We start from the raw sequence: 16,941 nt of genomic DNA on the forward strand, positions 1-16,941 counted from the left end.
GTATTGCATCAAAAACCATGAATGTTGTGAAAATTAAATGTCAATAGTATATATAGAAATGTTTGTCAAAAATGTCAAAAAATGTCATAGTATAGTAAGGGGTCAAAAACAGTCAAAAATGTCATAGTAAAGTAAGGCATGAAAAACGGTCAAAAAATGTCATAGTAAAGTAAGGAGTCAAAAACCATCAAAAAATGTCATAGTATAGTAAGGAGTCAAAAACCACCAAAAAATGTCATAGTAAAGTAAGGCATGAAAAATGGTCAAAAAATGTCATAGTATAGTAAGGAGTCAAAAACCACCAAAAAATGTCATAGTAAAGTAAGGCATGAAAAATGGTAAAAAAAAATGTCATAGTATAGTAAAGAGTCAAAAACAGTCAAAAAATGTCATAGTATAGTAAGGAGTCAAAAACCACCAAAAAATGTCATATAAAGTAAGGCATGAAAAACGGTCAAAAAATTTCATAGTATAGTAAGGCATGAAAAATGGTCAGAAAATGTCATAGTATAGTAAGGAGTCAAAAACCACCAAAAATGTCATAGTAAAGTAAGGCATGAAAAATGGTCAAAAAATGTCATAGTATAGTAAGGAGTCAAAAACCACCAAAAAATGTCATAGTAAAGTAAGGCATGAAAAATGGTCAGAAAATGTCATAGTATAGTAAGGAGTCAAAAACCACCAAAAAATGTCATAGTATAGTAAGGCCTCAAAAACAGTCAAAAAATGTCATAGTAAAGCAAGGCATGAAAAACAGTCAAAAAATTTCATAGTATAGTAAGGCATGAAAAATGGTCAAAAAATTTCATAGTATAGTAAGGGGTCAAAAACAGTCAAAAAACGTCATAGTATAGTAAGGTGTCAAAAACCATCAAAAAATTTCATAGTATAGTAAGGTGTCAAAAACCACCAAAAATGTCATAGTAAAATAAGGCCTCAAAAACAGTCAAAAAATGTCATAGTATAGTAAGGCCTCAAAAACAGTCAAAAAATGTCATAGTAAAGTAAGGCATGAAAAACAGTCAAAAAATGTCATAGTATAGTAAGGAGTCAAAAACAGTCAAAAAATGTCATAGTATAGTAAGGAGTCAAAAACCACCAAAAAATGTCATAGTAAAGTAAGGCATGAAAAATGGTCAAAAAATGTCATAGTATAGTAAGGAGTCAAAAACAGTCAAAAAATGTCATAGTATAGTAAGGCATGAAAAATGGTCAGAAAATGTCATAGAATATTGTGGGGTCAAAAATGGTCAAAAAATGTCATAGTATAGTAAGGAGTCAAAAACCATCAAAAAATGTCATAGTATAGTAAGGCATGAAAAACCATCAAAAAATTTCATAGTATAGTAAGGCATGAAAAATGGTCAAAAAATGTCATAGTATAGTAAGGAGTCAAAAACCACCAAAAAATGTCATAGTAAAGTAAGGCATGAAAAACAGTCAAAAAATGTCATAGTATAGGAAGGCATGAAAAACGGTCAGAAAATGTCATAGTATAGTAAGGAGTCAAAAACCACCAAAAAATGTCATAGTAAAGTAAGGCATGAAAAACAGTCAAAAAATGTCATAGTATAGTAAGGAGTCAAAAACCATCAAAAAATGTCATAGTATAGTAAGGAGTCAAAAACCACCAAAAAATGTCATAGTAAAGTAAGGCATGAAAAACGGTCAGAAAATGTCATAGTATAGTAAGGAGTCAAAAACACCAAAAAATGTCATAGTAAAGTAAGGCATGAAAAATGGTCAAAAAATGTATAGTAAATAGTATAGTAAGGGGTCAAAAACCATGAAAAAATGTCATAGTATAGTAAGGAGTAAAAAAACACCAAAAAATGTCATAGTATAGTAAGGCATGAAAAATGGTGAAAAAATGTCATAGTATAGTATGGCGTCAAAAACCATGAAAAAATGTAATAGTTTTGTATGGCGCCAAAAAATGTCATAGTATAGTAAGGGGTCAAAAACAGTCAAAAGATGACACAGTATAGTATGGCATCGAAAGCGCCCGATAAATGTCATAGTATAGAATGTTGTCAAAAATGGTTAAAAAATGACACAGTATAGTATGGCATCAAAAACGTTCAAAAAATGTCATAGTATAGTATGGCATCAAAAACCATGAAAAAATGTCATAATATAGTATTACATTAAAAAACATGAAAAAATGTCATAGTACAGTAAGGCATCAAAAACAGTCAAAAAATGTCATAGTATAGTATGGCATCAAAAACCATGAAAAAAATGGCATAAAAAATGGTTTAAAAAAATGTCATAGTATAGTAAGGGGTCAAAAACAGTCAAAAATGTCATAAAATAGTAAGGTGTGAAAAACTATCAAAAAATATCATAATATAGTATGGCACCAAATCCATGAAAAAATGTCATAATATAGTATTACATTAAAAACCATGAAAAAATGTCATAGTATAGTAAGGCATCAAAAACAGTCAAAAGATGACACAGTATAGTATGGCATCGAAAGCGCCCGATAAATGTCATAGTATAGAATGTTGTCAAAAACGTTCAAAAAATGTCATAGTATAGTATGGCATCAAAAACCATGAAAAAATGTCATAATATAGTATTACATTAAAAAACATGAAAAAATGTCATAGTACAGTAAGGCATCAAAAACAGTCAAAAAATGTCATAGTATAGTAAGGGGTCAAAAACAGTCAAAAATGTCATAAAATAGTAAGGTGTGAAAAACTATCAAAAAATATCATAATATAGTATGGCATCAAATCCATGAAAAAATGTCATAGTATAGTATGAGGTCAAAAATGGTCAAAAAATGTCATAGTATAGTAAGGTGTCAAAAACGGTCAAAAAATGTCATAGTATAGTAAGGCATCAAAAATGGTAAAAAAAAAAATGCCATGGTATAGTAAGGTGTCAAAAAATGTCATAATATAGTATTACATTAAAAACCATGAAAAAATGTCATAGTATAGTAAGGCATCAAAAACAGTAAAAAATGACACAGTATAGTATCATATGAAATATGATAATTATCATGCACCTTGCAAGACTAGTCCAAAATACTGAACTACTTTGGGAAAAAACAACATCTCTCATTCTGGAAAATAGCGTTAGCATCATGTGTTGTGTTACTAGAGTCCCTTCTTGTGTTTTGTTTAATGTGATGTGTTATTTGACTCGTAGATGAAACACTACAAGAGGTAATGTTGTGTGTATTTATTCCACCAGGACATTGCCTTCCTCAAACCTTTCTCTCTGTTCATTAAAAATGAAATAAGGACGACTGTGAGCTGGAAAGACTTGATGCCAGCTTCTCATTTCACTTAATCAAACTGCAAATTTAAAGCCAAAACACAATAAAACCAGATGTAAACCCTGATTGTTTGATGCATTAAATCAAGCTTTGCTGTATGTCGGTCACATAATTATGCCCCAGTAAACTCACAACACCCCATGAAGCTGTAAAACCACTGAGGCATGTTTCTGGCTTCTCGACTGTAATGAGCAGCGTCTGCCTCCAAAACCTGGCTGGAAGCTAAATTACATAACACTCCCACCACACAGGTAGGACTGAATCTACATCCAAAAAATATCCATACATCAAGATCAGCTCAGCAGAAGAAAAATCGGAACTGACTGCACATCACAGAGCTGATAAGACAGGGAAGGGAGGAATGAATCTTCACAATGTCAGTCCAACAAAACAAACTCTGGATAAAGAGAAGGGAGGGAAAAAAAAAAAACAGCCAGCTGAGCTGGAGAGCAAATTATCAAGCAACCCTGCATGTTCAGCATAGCAATTACAGCTGAGCGCTGCACTCACTGATCCCAGTGTTTCTCCCACCACCATGTTTACATACTCACCACCAGCAAAGAAGCAGAGCCAAGCGTTTGGATCAGTTTTTATCAAAGAACTCTGCGATGGGTAAAAAATACAAGACATGAGGATGGAAAGGGTGAGGTCCACTTGTTTTTTTTTTAAATTAAACTTAGTGAAAAAGTAAGAATATTTTTTAAATTTAGAGCTGACAAGTGCTTCATTTCGTAGATAATTTGAAGGACTACGGCCTCAAGTATACTCCAGATATGCAGGTTATTAAATGCTGGTAAACCCTGCTGATTGTTGCACACGCATACATGAATTTGTGAGTTTGCCTTTCTGTTTTTTTTTCTCTGTTGTGTCACAAATGCACCAGAAAATAGGGTCACTCAACACTCAACCTGTTTACATGACAACAATTTTGCTAAAAAATTGTTTTCCCTTTGCACTTTAACAGTTTACACAACATTGTGAAAACAATCTTTGTGCACAAATGATTAAAAATGCAGTAGTATGTATGCCAGGTCATTAGGTGGCGATGTAACTTGGAGTCTGAAGCACAATCAGTGCTCTCCAGTTAAAAAAGCATTTTCCATTGTTACATCTAAATAGTGTAATAGTTTGCCTCTGACTATTTAATTTTCTCCCTTTACTGACACCTTTGAATCCTGTCTATAGACCAACTCTTGTGTTTAGCTTTTCAACAATCATGAAGACGAGAGTGACCATATTGAGATTGAGATATTTTAACAGATACTGCAATTTTTTTAAATATAAAAATTATATAATATATGATGACACCAAACAGAAAATTATATATAGGCTGGAGGCATCATTTATAATGGTATGTTGTGACATGCTTTACCTTGAACCTGTGAAAAACAATAAATATTCCTTGGTATTTAGGCGCCAATGTTCAGAACTTCACCACAGCATTGCATGTGAAAAAGAACAAAATATGTATGTTGTCTTCATCATTAACACATAAAGTTAATTTAAGGAGTGTTAGAGGAGTGTTTAAGGGTTAAAATACCCATAAGATGCATCACTTTGAGCTTCAACAACAGACTGAGATCTGTAATAACAGGGCTGCAGACCGGCACTAAATCTGTGTGAGCTTACAAACATGATACACAGCAGCACCATGGACTAAATGTTCTCCACTCTCTGCCTGTTCTTTTTGTACTTTATTATTATTATTATTAATTTTTTTATTTTATTTGTTTTTTATATTACGGAACAAGGCACAGCTCGGAGCAGAAAAGCTACGAGTTATTATATTTGCATGTTTGACTCATGTCACTTTCGTGTTAGCAACAATTTGTGCTGAACCACCTGCAAACAGCAGCAGTAGCAGCAGCAGAGCTGTGCTGCAGAGACAGAGAGGAGGATCGTGATCCTGTCAGTCAGATAAGCCTGCAGCCTGAGCGAGGGATGGTGGAGGTGAAGCAGGCAGAGGAGGAGGACAATAAGAAAGGCAGTAAAGGAGAAAAAACAGAGGCTTTATCAACAAGATAAATGTTTACCAATCAATTCTCTTCATTTCAGAATAGTTTGCCTCTGACTATTTGATTTTCTCTCTTTAAATCCTGTCTTCAGACCTTCAGGCCTTTGAATAGACATCATGAAAACATGAATGACCCTAATGTGAAAAAAGGTATAAAAAAGGTATGGTATAAAGTCAGAAAGCGAAGTAAAGGGCCATATAGGTGGTGTGATTTAAGCATGTTAGCATTCAGCTCAAAACACTGAGTTGTTAGCTTGGCTGTAGTCTCAGAGTCTTGTTTGGAAATGCTCCCAAAGTGAATCAGCAAATTACAAGAATATTAAATAACCATCTGATCTCAGTTTTTATCGACTCTTTGATCACTGAGAGAGACAGACGATCAGAGGAAATGTTGATTCCATTTCCTTCAAATACAAACTCTTCCTCCTTTTAATTAACAACCTAACAGTGTTCTGTGGTAACAGGAAAAATGTGCTAACACCCTCTCCAGGTTATTTCAGCAGGTGAGAGTCTATTCTGAGTTCAGCCAGGTGACAGCAGAGAGGTGAGAAACACCTTCCTCCTCGTGCCGCCACCGCAAGTCATGTGTCACGTGTCAGCCTGATAACGATGTGACGACAGAGATGAGCTGTGAAAAGTTTCCAGAGATAGATTTCATCGTCGCTAAAAAGTGTTGCTGGACTGAGGCTACTTCCATCGCAGTGAGGTTGTGACTCAAAGTGTGAAAAACTGTGTTGACTGAAAATACTTGGATATTAACAGTTAAACATCAGTGATGCAGCAGCAGCAGCTCACAGCCCACATGTTCAGCTGTTTGATTAAAAAACAACCAGGATTAATTTGACTTTTAACCATCAGATCCAGCCACAGATTGGACACACGGTCAGTCAACACATCAGTAACTTTGAGCTATCATACTTTTTAAACACTCCCTAAAGCGGGGGACACACTAAAAGATAATCCGAATTCCTCCTCCCGATCAAAGTCAGCAAAGATCCGATTATTTGATGGTTCCTAAGATTATCTTGTCAGATTTTCCTGTAATATGAGGTATGTTCAGAGTGATTTTACCGTCCCTGGTCTGCTCCGAAGACGATCGATCTATGATCAGAGATATTGTTGTGTGTGGGGGGGGGGGCACTGTGGAAAGCCGAGCACGCACTCTGTGGATTGTGTCATGGAATGGAACGATAGCCAATCAGAAAGTAGCTGACTGAAGACAGAAGCACAACAAACACAAGACATCATTGTCAGCCATGTTTGTTTACTCTAAAGTTGCGTTTGACCGCGCAAGATTTGTCCAGACTGTTGTTGGTGAATCTGTTAGTGTGTGGTGTGGCTGAGTCACATCACACACTATAAGAACTAAACTGTGAAATCTGTCATTATTTGTCGTCATGTGTGTGACACGTGTCACATTTTCTAAATTGGTTAAGATTTTTAAAATCTTTTAGTGTGTGCCAGGCTTTAGTGTCAATATTTATGGTTTCATGCTGTTTCCAGGTTATTGTAAAAATATGATGTGAATAACTGTCTTCAAACGTTTTGAAGGATTATATAAGAGGAAGTGGAACAATTAATTTATTAGTGATAATCGATGAGATCGATGTCTTGGCAGGAACCTCCTGGAGGCTGGTCTTGGTTTCCTGGCAACTGAGACAAGCAATAGTGTGGCAACTAAGCCTCCATGAACGAGATGTCTTTTTTGCACAATTTTTGTAATGGTGAAACAAATTACTGAACTTTAGGTGTTTCTATATATGTATCACTACCAAACTCCATTGACAAAAACAGTAATCTTACAGAGCAGCTTCTGTAACCTTGAAGCAAAAATGCATAATATCTCCATATTTAACAGTGATAAGAGGCAGGTAAGACTGCAAGGTTAATGTGGAAACCAGTAAAACAAACATGCTGTATCAGTGAAGAGGAATCTCGCTCTTTAAACCTTTACATTAAAAGTGAAAACAGCAGTTTTGTCAGATGTTTCTTCCACTGGAAAACACATTTTGTTATCACACCAACCTGGCAGATATTCCCACCTCTTAAAGAACAGAATGGTTTTTAAAGTTTGAGAATAAAACCCCCTTCAGATGTTTGGTGCTTTGCCAAAAACCCAGACACACCATCTTCCTCGCAGTGAAAAACAACAACAACAACATTGTGTTCCTGTGTAGGAGCAGTTAACGATCATGGACGACAATCTGTGCACAAACAACAGTCATGAGGCTTTTTGAGAGCATTTCTAAATCTACTTAAAGAGAAAGACGGTTCACGTTTTATTGATTTTTATTAAATAACAATTATACTTTTTTATTCCTCAAATAATAGAAAGTGCAGGCATGAAAATAAACAATTGACTTAAAATCTTTCTTTTTAAAACAGTTAGTGCCTGTTTGTCATCTCTCATGTCAGTCCAGTAAATGATTCATGAGAACTGAAATACAAAGAGATACAGAGATGGAGAGTTAAAGCTACACTAAGCGACTGCAGCTCCACAGAGGTAACAGATATATTAAAGGGCCAATTCATGCAAATCACAAAAACACAACTTTCTCTATCAGGTTATGTAATTATTTTTAGTCATATTTGCTGAGGATCACTGACAGACTTGTTGAGAATAATATTAAAGTTAATTAAATGCCTGTTCTTGAAATGAAAACCATTTAACTGCTCAGACTCAAAGCCCAGTAGAGGTAATTACCACTCTTGGGCTGCAGAAGGCGCTTAGCGACCAAGTGCTGCAGTTTGTGTTAAAAAAAAAAAATAATAAAAAAATAAATCACACTTTTCAGGGACTGAGAGTTCACGCAAATAAATCCATAAGTCCATAAATCAGCGTTGAAATCATAGAAAAAAGAAACAACTTTAACTACAGAACTTGCCTGAGAATCATGACATTTTTACGTTTTCTTTGTTACCAAAATAATGAAGTGACAGTTGTCGGCAAAGTCATGGGTTCGTTGCAAAGAGGAAATGCTAATAGCTAATTCTGCATATTTATAATGGGGCTAATTTATCAAAATGTAAACCAATAAAGGATAAAAATGAAGCTAAAGTTGTAGCCCATAGCATAAAGTCACTGTAACCATAGCAACATTATACTTTCTTACTATTACATATCCCAAATTATGGGAGCCTTAAAGCATGAAATTGTGTCTGAAGGGGAGGAGGACATCTCAAAACCTCTGCAAATAAAACCAACAAGGCTGTAGCTAAGAATTACTTCCATTATGAATTAATATGTGGATTGTTTTCTCAATAAAATATCTGTAAACAGTGGTAAATGCCCATCAAAACTTCTCCAGACCCCAAAGTTACATATTTAAATAGTTTGTTTTGTTCAACAAATAGTCCAAAATGAAAAAAATATTAAATTTAAAAGATTATAAAACAGAAAAAAGGAGGAAGTCCTCATATTTGAGAAGCTGAAATCAGTTCTGTTGGGCATTTTTGCTAGAAAGCAATAAATAATCGATCATTAAAATAGCTTTTTTGGTTAATAAACTCATTGTCTCAGCTCTGCAAAAGTAGTGTTTCTTTTTGTGATTTGGTTGAACTGACCTTTTAACTTGACAGAAGAGAGGAATCGCTCTCTCGCTGCTGTTTATGAGACAGTTTGTTCTGTCCGTCAGTTTTAAGTTTCCACATCTTGTTAAAGCAGAGAAGCATCTAAAACCATCTAACACCAGGGAATAAATCTGCTCGAATATGTTGAATGTACAGTTTGCGGTCTTGACTAGCGTCAGATGGGATATTCTCTGTTTGTGATTTAGGCAGAAATTCAGTATTTTTCATATATAAATCTTCCTTAGTGCAGCTTTATATTAAACTTAAATAATCGTAGTAGAAAGGGAAGAACAAAGTCTACAAATATAAATAAACAGCTGAAAATTATACTGTAAAGTGCTTTGTAGCAAACATCAACTCTGCATGCATCTCAGTAAAAATAAATTATGGTTATGTGATGAGTGAAGCATTAACAGTAATAGAAAAGTAGTACAAAAACAGTACAAAGGAAAGGAAGTGGCCTTATATAAAGATATTCTACTCTATACAACAAATTAATAAAGCTCATTTAAACTCTAATATAGTTATGTTCAAATAATAATAAACTGTATTTGTGACATGGCTAGTCCAAGTGTGAATCTTCAAGAAGAGGAATAAATACACACTCATACAAACACACACACCCGATCTTGGCTCAGTCCAATTGGTGTTAAAGACCTACAAAAGAACAGAAATGGAACAAAAAACAAAAAAGACAAAGTCTCGTAAGAAAATCCTACAGTGGCCCCCCTGGTTTTTGATCTGGTCTGTCGTGACGAGTGAAATCTTACCAGAAGGTTTTTTACTTCTGCTTGAGCTCACGCATTTAATTAGTGTTATAAAACAGCAGAGGTGATGGAAGTCAGGCAGCTCACGTCGCGCCCTGAGGAGATCTGTGGATCGTTCTGGAAGAAAAAAAAACAACACAAAAAACGACGTTAAAGACGGACGAATGTTTCTCTGGACATAAGCTGATTTTACTGTGATACAGGAAGTAGAGCTGCAACTACACTGTCTTCTTAGTTAATTGTTTTTTTGGTTTAGAAAATGTCAGAAAAAGAGGTAGAGCAGTGGTTCCCAACTGTTCATAGCAGGAATGTTGTGTAAAAGGTACGAACATGGATTTGGAGGGGTTGTTGTCGGCAGCAGAGATAATGGTGCATTCCAGTTGTACTCGGAAGTCGGAGTTTCTGACTTCCTAGTTGGAAGTTTCAGCTGGAACACCCCCTGAAGACGGATTTCTAATTTTACGGTTTAAAGCTGTTCTGTCTTATTAGTTTCACATTAAGTCAGTCATACACATAGTACTGTTCAGTTTTATCTGTGGACATGTTACTATGCTGTTTGTTTGAGCAAAAGTTATCAACTGATATTGCTAACAATGGTTACTGAGGTGTTTTTCATGTGGAGTGTTTTTGTTTTGATCCTCCAAAAGTTATCAAAACAATTGCTCATGATCAATTCATTCGATTGTTGCAGCGCTACAATAAATGATAAATATCACATACCTCCAGTGCCCCCACACGTCTTTTGCGTCATCTCTTGTGTTGTCTGGTTGTACTCGTGAACGATTTGTTCTGTTGGATACAAACGAACACATCAGCTGGAGATAAACGCAACAAGATCATTTTTTTCACTGGTATAGAGTAGATCAGGTCTTTGGTTTACTATCAAACTAAACTTACAGTAAAAAGCACATTGCGTTCACAAACGAAAGAAAAGACTGTTTCCCATAGTTATGACTTAATATCTCATAATTTACAAGATAAGATTTCATAATTTTGAGTTTGTCAGCATGGGCCAGTGTATTAAAAATTTAAAATATCCAACCAAGACCAAAATTGGACTGGAAATTCCCATCCTTTTGACCATATAGTGCATTTTATGTCTCTCTCATTTGATGTTTATCCTACCCTAAAAATACTGTTTATCATAATTTCTTCTACAAACATCAGTATTCATTTAAATGTGCTGCTGCTCCTCTCACACAACTGTTTGTTATTTTGATGAACCTTCGACTTCACACATCTTATTTTCGTCTATGTTGTGTCTTTCACTCCCAGCGTCAAATCTGTGCACTAACACTTCATTTATTAAATCCCTCACACAGGTTCTATGTAGGATGGCACAACAGCCTAAAAGCTACGCTAGTGACCCCCAGAGGCCGAGCTGCTCCTTACACTTTCATAAAAGTCATCTGAACCAACAGACTTTTAAAAGCCTTTTTCTATTCACCTTGTGCTCTGTACATCTCATCGAGAAGTTCTCTTCATTGAGGACACAGCCTGAAAAAAAACAAACACACAAAGCCAAAGAATGAGCTTTTAAGACTTTAAATTCACGGCAGCCTTCATTTGGCCTGAAAACACACACACTCATAGAAAAAAAACAACCCTCAAAGATTCGTCATTTCAGGCTGAGTGAGAACGACAGCCTTCCCACACACATAAAGAAAAGCACAAGTGACTCAGGATCTCACCCCTGAAAGACCTGACACACATTTTTACAGTTAACACAGGCAGGCAGAGATTTTAAGAACAACGAAATCACGACATTAAAAAATGACAACAGAAAACATTTGAACATATGTACAGGCACAGCAAATATTGTCAGAAAGTCTGTCTGCTAGGTAATAACTACAATAATGTATTACGGCCATTTAGTCGAGAAATTTGCTGAGAAAAAGCTCAGAATTTACAAGATTAAAGTCGTACATTTACCTGAAAAAAAAAAAACCTCAGCAATTTATGAGAAAAATTCTGAAATATTCTCTGAGATTAAAGTCGTAAATTTACATTTAAAAAAATCAGAAATTCTCTGACATTTAAGTCACAATTTAAGCCTTTTTTTGTTAAGGAACCACATCAGAGAATATCCAAGTTTTGTACTCAGACTGTCGTATTATAGCAGCCTCCATTTCATTTCTATATTAATTCTGACCTGACTGAATGGCACATCTGTAGTGGTAGTTTCTGGGACAGCCCTTCTGGAAACAACCCATTATTGCACCTGTTTGTTGGCATGTTGAACACACCTGAGAAAAGACAGAAGCACACAGGTGAGAAACAAGACAAACACAGCAGCTATTCTCTTTTTTCATATTGACATACATTCAGTTTCCAGTTTATTAAGTACACCTGTTGAAACAAATGTGGTCTAATCCAACAATCCTGCAATAAATCTTCCTTCATTAGAATTCAATGTACTGACTTTACTCAGGCCCCATCTTCGCTGGCACTCAGCTCCTAGGTCTTTAAGATCTGTCAACAAATCTCTCTACGACTAAAGCTAAAGTAAAACTACACCGGCTGTTCTCCCTCCAGCTGTTTCTAAATCTGGATTTAAGACACATTTTTTATTCACTGGCCTTTTCGGCTTGCTAATCTTTCAATCTGTTGTCATGTCTATAGTTCTGTGTTTGTCCCTTGTTGGTAATAATTATTGTTGTGTTTCTCTTCTATTTTTTTTTTCTTTGGTAAAATTAAACTGTATTTAAATGTTTTCTAGAAATAAACGTTTAGATCTTACTCTGGAGTTTGAGAAAAGGCAATTGCAATTTTTTTACCAGTTTTATTTAATATTTTTGGCATTCATACATTTAACGATTAACCAAAAAAAACAACTAATTCTCAGATTAAGCTATAATGAAAATATTTGCTAGTTGCAGCCCTAATCCACTGGATCCTCTTGTGACCTTTGGCTGAACTTTCAAGTGCATTTATGTGAGTTTTTGAGTCACTCACTGTTTCCTGTGCAAGCCGGGCCGCCTCCTCCAACCCGTACAGCTTCCCTCGAACTAGGAAGACGCCAGCGGACCAGATACCGCAGTCTTCGTGGATCCAGCACTCATCCAGATGAAGAGGCACCTTTGGGAGGGAGTTGTTGTCGCCAGAGGGGTCACGACCATCGCAACCACCATCTGAGGAATTTACTGAATGGCTATTAGCGAGTCCATGTGAGTTTTCTTCCTCTTTCTGCTCAGTCCTGCAGTTCTGGCAGTCCGCAGGCGGGCCAGTGGGGTAGTAGGGGCCATGAAGGTCCCCGAGGCCCATGACATTGGCAGTCTGGCCGCAGAGGCAGCACGATAGCGTGGCCTGACACCTGCTCTCTGAGCTAAGGCGACCCAGCTGGAAACAGGAGGTGTTGGGCACGAATCCAGACAGAGCCCTGGTGCCTGTCTGCTGCTGCTGCCCACCTCCTCCTCTACTGATCCTCCTCACCGTCGCCTCCTCTTCCTGATAGTTGACAACAGTGCACATCCTCTGCTCCATGTGAACGAAGGGGCAAAACCCGTCCGACTTCTTGTCCTTCTTCTCCTCTCTAATGTTTGCATATTTGAGCTTGATTTCCGGCTCCCTGGGGGAAAACAGAGCAGAAGGTCCAGTCTGAGTTCGCCTTTTCCTCTTCCGCCTCGTGACAGTTTTTTGGTTTGTCGATACACTCCGGTGGGACGAAGCCTTTAGGTGCTGCTGTGGAGGAACCCTGTGTTTCTGTTTCTGTTTGGTTCGTCTCAACTTTTTACTTTTATGAATGGCGAGCGGCTTCTTCCGTTTGACGCCTTTTGAGTACGAAGATTTGCAGTGAGGCTGCTGCTGCTGCGACTTCCTCTCTGTCCGAATGTCCACCTCAGACTCCTCCGAGTTATTACTGCTAACTCTTTGTGACACATTTGGTTGCAAAACGGACTCATCCGCCTCTGGGCTCGACACCCTCACCGCATACTCCATCATGTCGTCAGAGTCACAGCTTTCGTTGTAGATACCCACCGCGTCGTTTTTGACCTGCCTCCTCAAACTGTGCCGTGACACGCTGCTGGTGAACTGAGGTGTTTCAGACACAGACTTCCTGATTCTGGTACTTCGTCTAACTTCTCGAGCTGGAGCCTTTTCCCCTTCGCTCTGAGGTGGCGTTTCTCTCATGAGACTCTTCTTACAGGGAATATTTTTCTTGTAAGGGAAGGTTCGGCTTTTCTTCTTTTCATTTGTGACTGAAACTTCAATGACGTCGCTGTCATCGCTGGAGACGTCGACAGGAGATTCGACGGGGTTGCCGTAAACGGCACTGAGGTCCGACAAGAGGACCACGGGCCTGGTGTGATGAACGGGAATGTCAACCGAGCTGTCCGAGGAGTCCTCCGAGTACGAGCTGTCGGGACTGGGCGAGCTCAGAGGCTGAGGTAGGTGATAGCAACCTCGCCCTTCGTCCAGCGAGGACACGGCCGGCGACAGGGGCTCCACGATGTGTCTCACGCTGTCCTGGATGAATGAGCTGCACAAGAGCGGCTCCTTCGCCGAGGAGACAAGGAAAATAACGTCTGAGCCGCTGTCGCTCTCCTCACCGCCGCTGCTTTCAGGAACAGGGCCGCCACTCTGGTCAGGCCCATAGAAACCTGGATGCCACAGGTTGCCATGAACCCCATCGTGGTACAGATCCAGGCCTGGAGTCAGCGACGAGTTCATGTAGTTACCCAAACCCTCGGGGCCCTGCTCCATGTCCCTGCAGTGGACGGGTGCTCCTGGCTGCGTGGAAATAGAGTTGTACGACGACGAGGCTCTAGTTCTGTACGGGGAGGCGATGTCCTGTGCTGCAGCTCGGCGGGCGACGGTGATACCACTCCTGGCTTCTTTGCCAGGTCCATGGCTTCAGTGTGGCTCCGGGTCAGGGGGTTGTAGGTCTTCGACAGGTCCATAGCCATGAGAGGTGGATCCTGTGAGGACACTTCCATCACTGCAAAAAACAAACCTTAAACGTTAATGTGACGGATCATTACTTCTAATTTCCCAGAGTTCAAGAACTCGTCAAATGTCTTATGTTGTTCAGCGAAAAAGGTCCAACACCTAAAGATACTCAGTTTACAGTGAATTTAGACAATGAAAAGCTGCAAATCCTCTAATCCGAGAAGCTGAAACCAGATTAGTTGATCAAGAAAGTTTTTCTGCAACTTTTTTCGATAATCTTTTGCTTGTTTCAGTTATTTGTAAAGCAAATATTGACAAATATTTTGATTTCTGCCTCTTAAATTTAAGAATTTGCTTTTCCTTTACATATGTGATAATAAGATTGAATATCTTTAGGTTTTGGACTGTAGACAAAACAAGTGAACTGAAGACTCTTACATTTTATAGACTAAATTATTGATTGATTAATCGAGTGGATAACTGGCAGATTTATTGATTATGAAAATAATTAAGTTAGTTGCAGCCCTCAATAAAAATACCCATCACAGCCTCCCAGAACCAAAGGTGATGTCCTAACATGTCTTGTTTTTGGACCTTTTGTTCAAACAAAAAGTCCAGAACCTAAAGATATTCAGTTTACCATGAATTAATTTGATTTGAAAAGCCGAATTCTGGAGAATATTTGACATTTTTTCACTACTTTTGCTTTTAAAAAAATTAGCAAAATCGAATATTATCTGTGTCGTTCTGCTGATCGACCAAACCAATCAATTGATCCTTTGAGCTCTACACAGAAGTAAGAACTTCAAACTGAAAGAGGCGCAGCCATGTTGTTTGTAGTCTTTTTTAAATCTCTTTTAATAACATTTTGCAGGTGGTTCAAAACACCAGCGCCTCGTTAAAACAAGTCGTTGAATACTCCATTTCCCAACTGACAAGGAAATAATCTACTTTTGGTTAGTTGTTTGTTGATTCTAATTGAATTAAACTGTAAACTTTTATTTATGTTTCATTGACTAAACAATTAATCAATAATGGAAAAAATCTTTAGTTGCAGCCCTAGTTTGAAGTAATTTAGAAACAGTTTGTCCATCTGAGATCACTGAAAGGTTTAATGATCAATTATCAACAAAAAAGAAATCAAAGGAAGCTAGTTCGTATTATTTAAAATCATACTACACATTGAATATTGTTACTGTATATTTCCTGTGCATATAGTTCTGATTATACTGTTCATGTTGTTTATAATTTTTCTTCTATTGCCTTGTTTATATCTTGTTCATGCGTTTTTCTATTTTTGCTCTCCCTGTTTGCTCCTGCAAACATCCCAAAATTACCAAAAATCAAAGTATTGGCCTCAGATATCCAATATTACTAGTATTACTAGAAATCCGGCAGAGAATTATATTCTTAATTAAACAATTATTTAAGTGATTTTTTAAGTAAAAATGCCAAATATTTCCTGATTTATGGTCCATTTATTTATGTAAAACATGTTTAAATGCCTTATTTGTGTGGAAAACAGTGTAAAAATCTGAAATATATGTACATAGTCTACTTTAAAATAACACACATGAGCTGCTAATTCTTATAATTCACTGGTATTTCTTGCTAAAGAAAAAAGACCTTATGATTGATCATGGCGGTTGACTACCTGTCAATCAAATAATTGATTAGCTCTGCTTCAAACAGGTAGGCCCGCTCAGATATCCATCCATGAGTGATGTAAAAGGAAATAAAAAATAACAATAACACGCTGTAATGTTGATTTAACTTACGGTAAACGTGTTTAAAAGTTGAACTCGCCGATGAGCTTACCCCTCAGGTGGCAGCAGTTTGGATGGTCGACCCCCGGGCGTTAGGATGTCACTTTCCCCCCTCCGCTGAAGCAGCTCTGGTAGCGGGGTTAGCTAACACACCTCTCCGGGCCCATCATCATCAGGACTGGATGTAAACAAAAGCAGCGACGGCCCGAGTTCATGCTAGCCCGGTTAGCTCGCCTTTAGTCCGGCTGAGTTGTCCCCAAACGGTCACGACATTCGACGCGACGACGACCGATAAACATTTTCTCTTAACTCGACCAAAGCTCGCAGGTGATTCCAACCCCGCTGGCTACTGTTGGTATTTTAAAGTTGTCATCATGGACACCTTCTTCCTCCAGAGTCAAGTCACCCCGAAACAACATGGATGACACCGGAAGAGAACGGTGTACCTTCAAAATAAAACACCATCGTCCTCTCTTGGCAGTTAATTCGAATTCTCTGCCTTTTAATACTTCTATTGGTACTCCTGCTTCTATTACTGCTTCTACTGCTACTACTGCTGCTTCTACTATTTCTACTACTGCTTCTACTGCTACTACTACTGCTACTACTACTAGTAGTAGTACTGCTAGTACTCCTACT

The 16,941-nt window shown here is 37.6% G+C and overlaps 1 protein-coding gene and 1 long non-coding RNA gene across 5 annotated transcripts in view; one reads left to right on the plus strand and one right to left on the minus strand.

The window, feature by feature from the left end:
• Nucleotides 1–2,871, plus strand: part of LOC127143029 (uncharacterized) — a 6,347-nt gene extending 3,476 nt beyond the window's left edge. Inside the window, exon 4 of one of the 2 annotated variants that reach the window (XR_007814183.1) lies at nt 2,777–2,871. This is a non-coding gene — a long non-coding RNA (uncharacterized LOC127143029). The remainder of the gene's footprint in view (nt 1–2,776) is intronic. The other variant, XR_007814177.1, reaches the window with a different exon arrangement.
• Nucleotides 2,872–7,580: 4,709 nt separating this feature from the next.
• Nucleotides 7,581–16,749, minus strand: LOC108873379 (transcription factor 20). Of its 3 annotated transcripts, XR_001959461.2 has the most exons (7): nt 16,355–16,749; nt 12,602–14,585; nt 11,799–11,892; nt 11,094–11,143; nt 10,367–10,435; nt 9,650–9,763; nt 7,581–9,536 (listed from the first exon to the last, which is right to left on the minus strand). XR_001959461.2 is itself a non-coding variant. In XM_018661543.2 (6 exons), the coding sequence occupies exons 2-5, from the start codon at nt 14,348–14,350 to the stop codon at nt 10,394–10,396; spliced, it is 1,935 nt and encodes a 644-aa protein (XP_018517059.1). In that variant the 5' UTR covers nt 14,351–14,585; nt 16,355–16,749; the 3' UTR covers nt 7,581–9,763; nt 10,367–10,393. The 3 variants fall into 3 exon arrangements, 2 of the variants coding, with proteins under 2 accessions (XP_018517059.1, XP_018517060.1); XM_018661543.2 differs by having other exon boundaries at nt 7,581–9,763; XM_018661544.2 differs by having other exon boundaries at nt 7,581–9,763; nt 16,315–16,749.
• Nucleotides 16,750–16,941: the final 192 nt, after the last annotated feature.

The sequence above is a fragment of the Lates calcarifer genome, linkage group LG11 (genome assembly GCF_001640805.2).
Source record: "Lates calcarifer isolate ASB-BC8 linkage group LG11, TLL_Latcal_v3, whole genome shotgun sequence".
Taxonomy (NCBI): domain Eukaryota; kingdom Metazoa; phylum Chordata; class Actinopteri; family Centropomidae; genus Lates; species Lates calcarifer.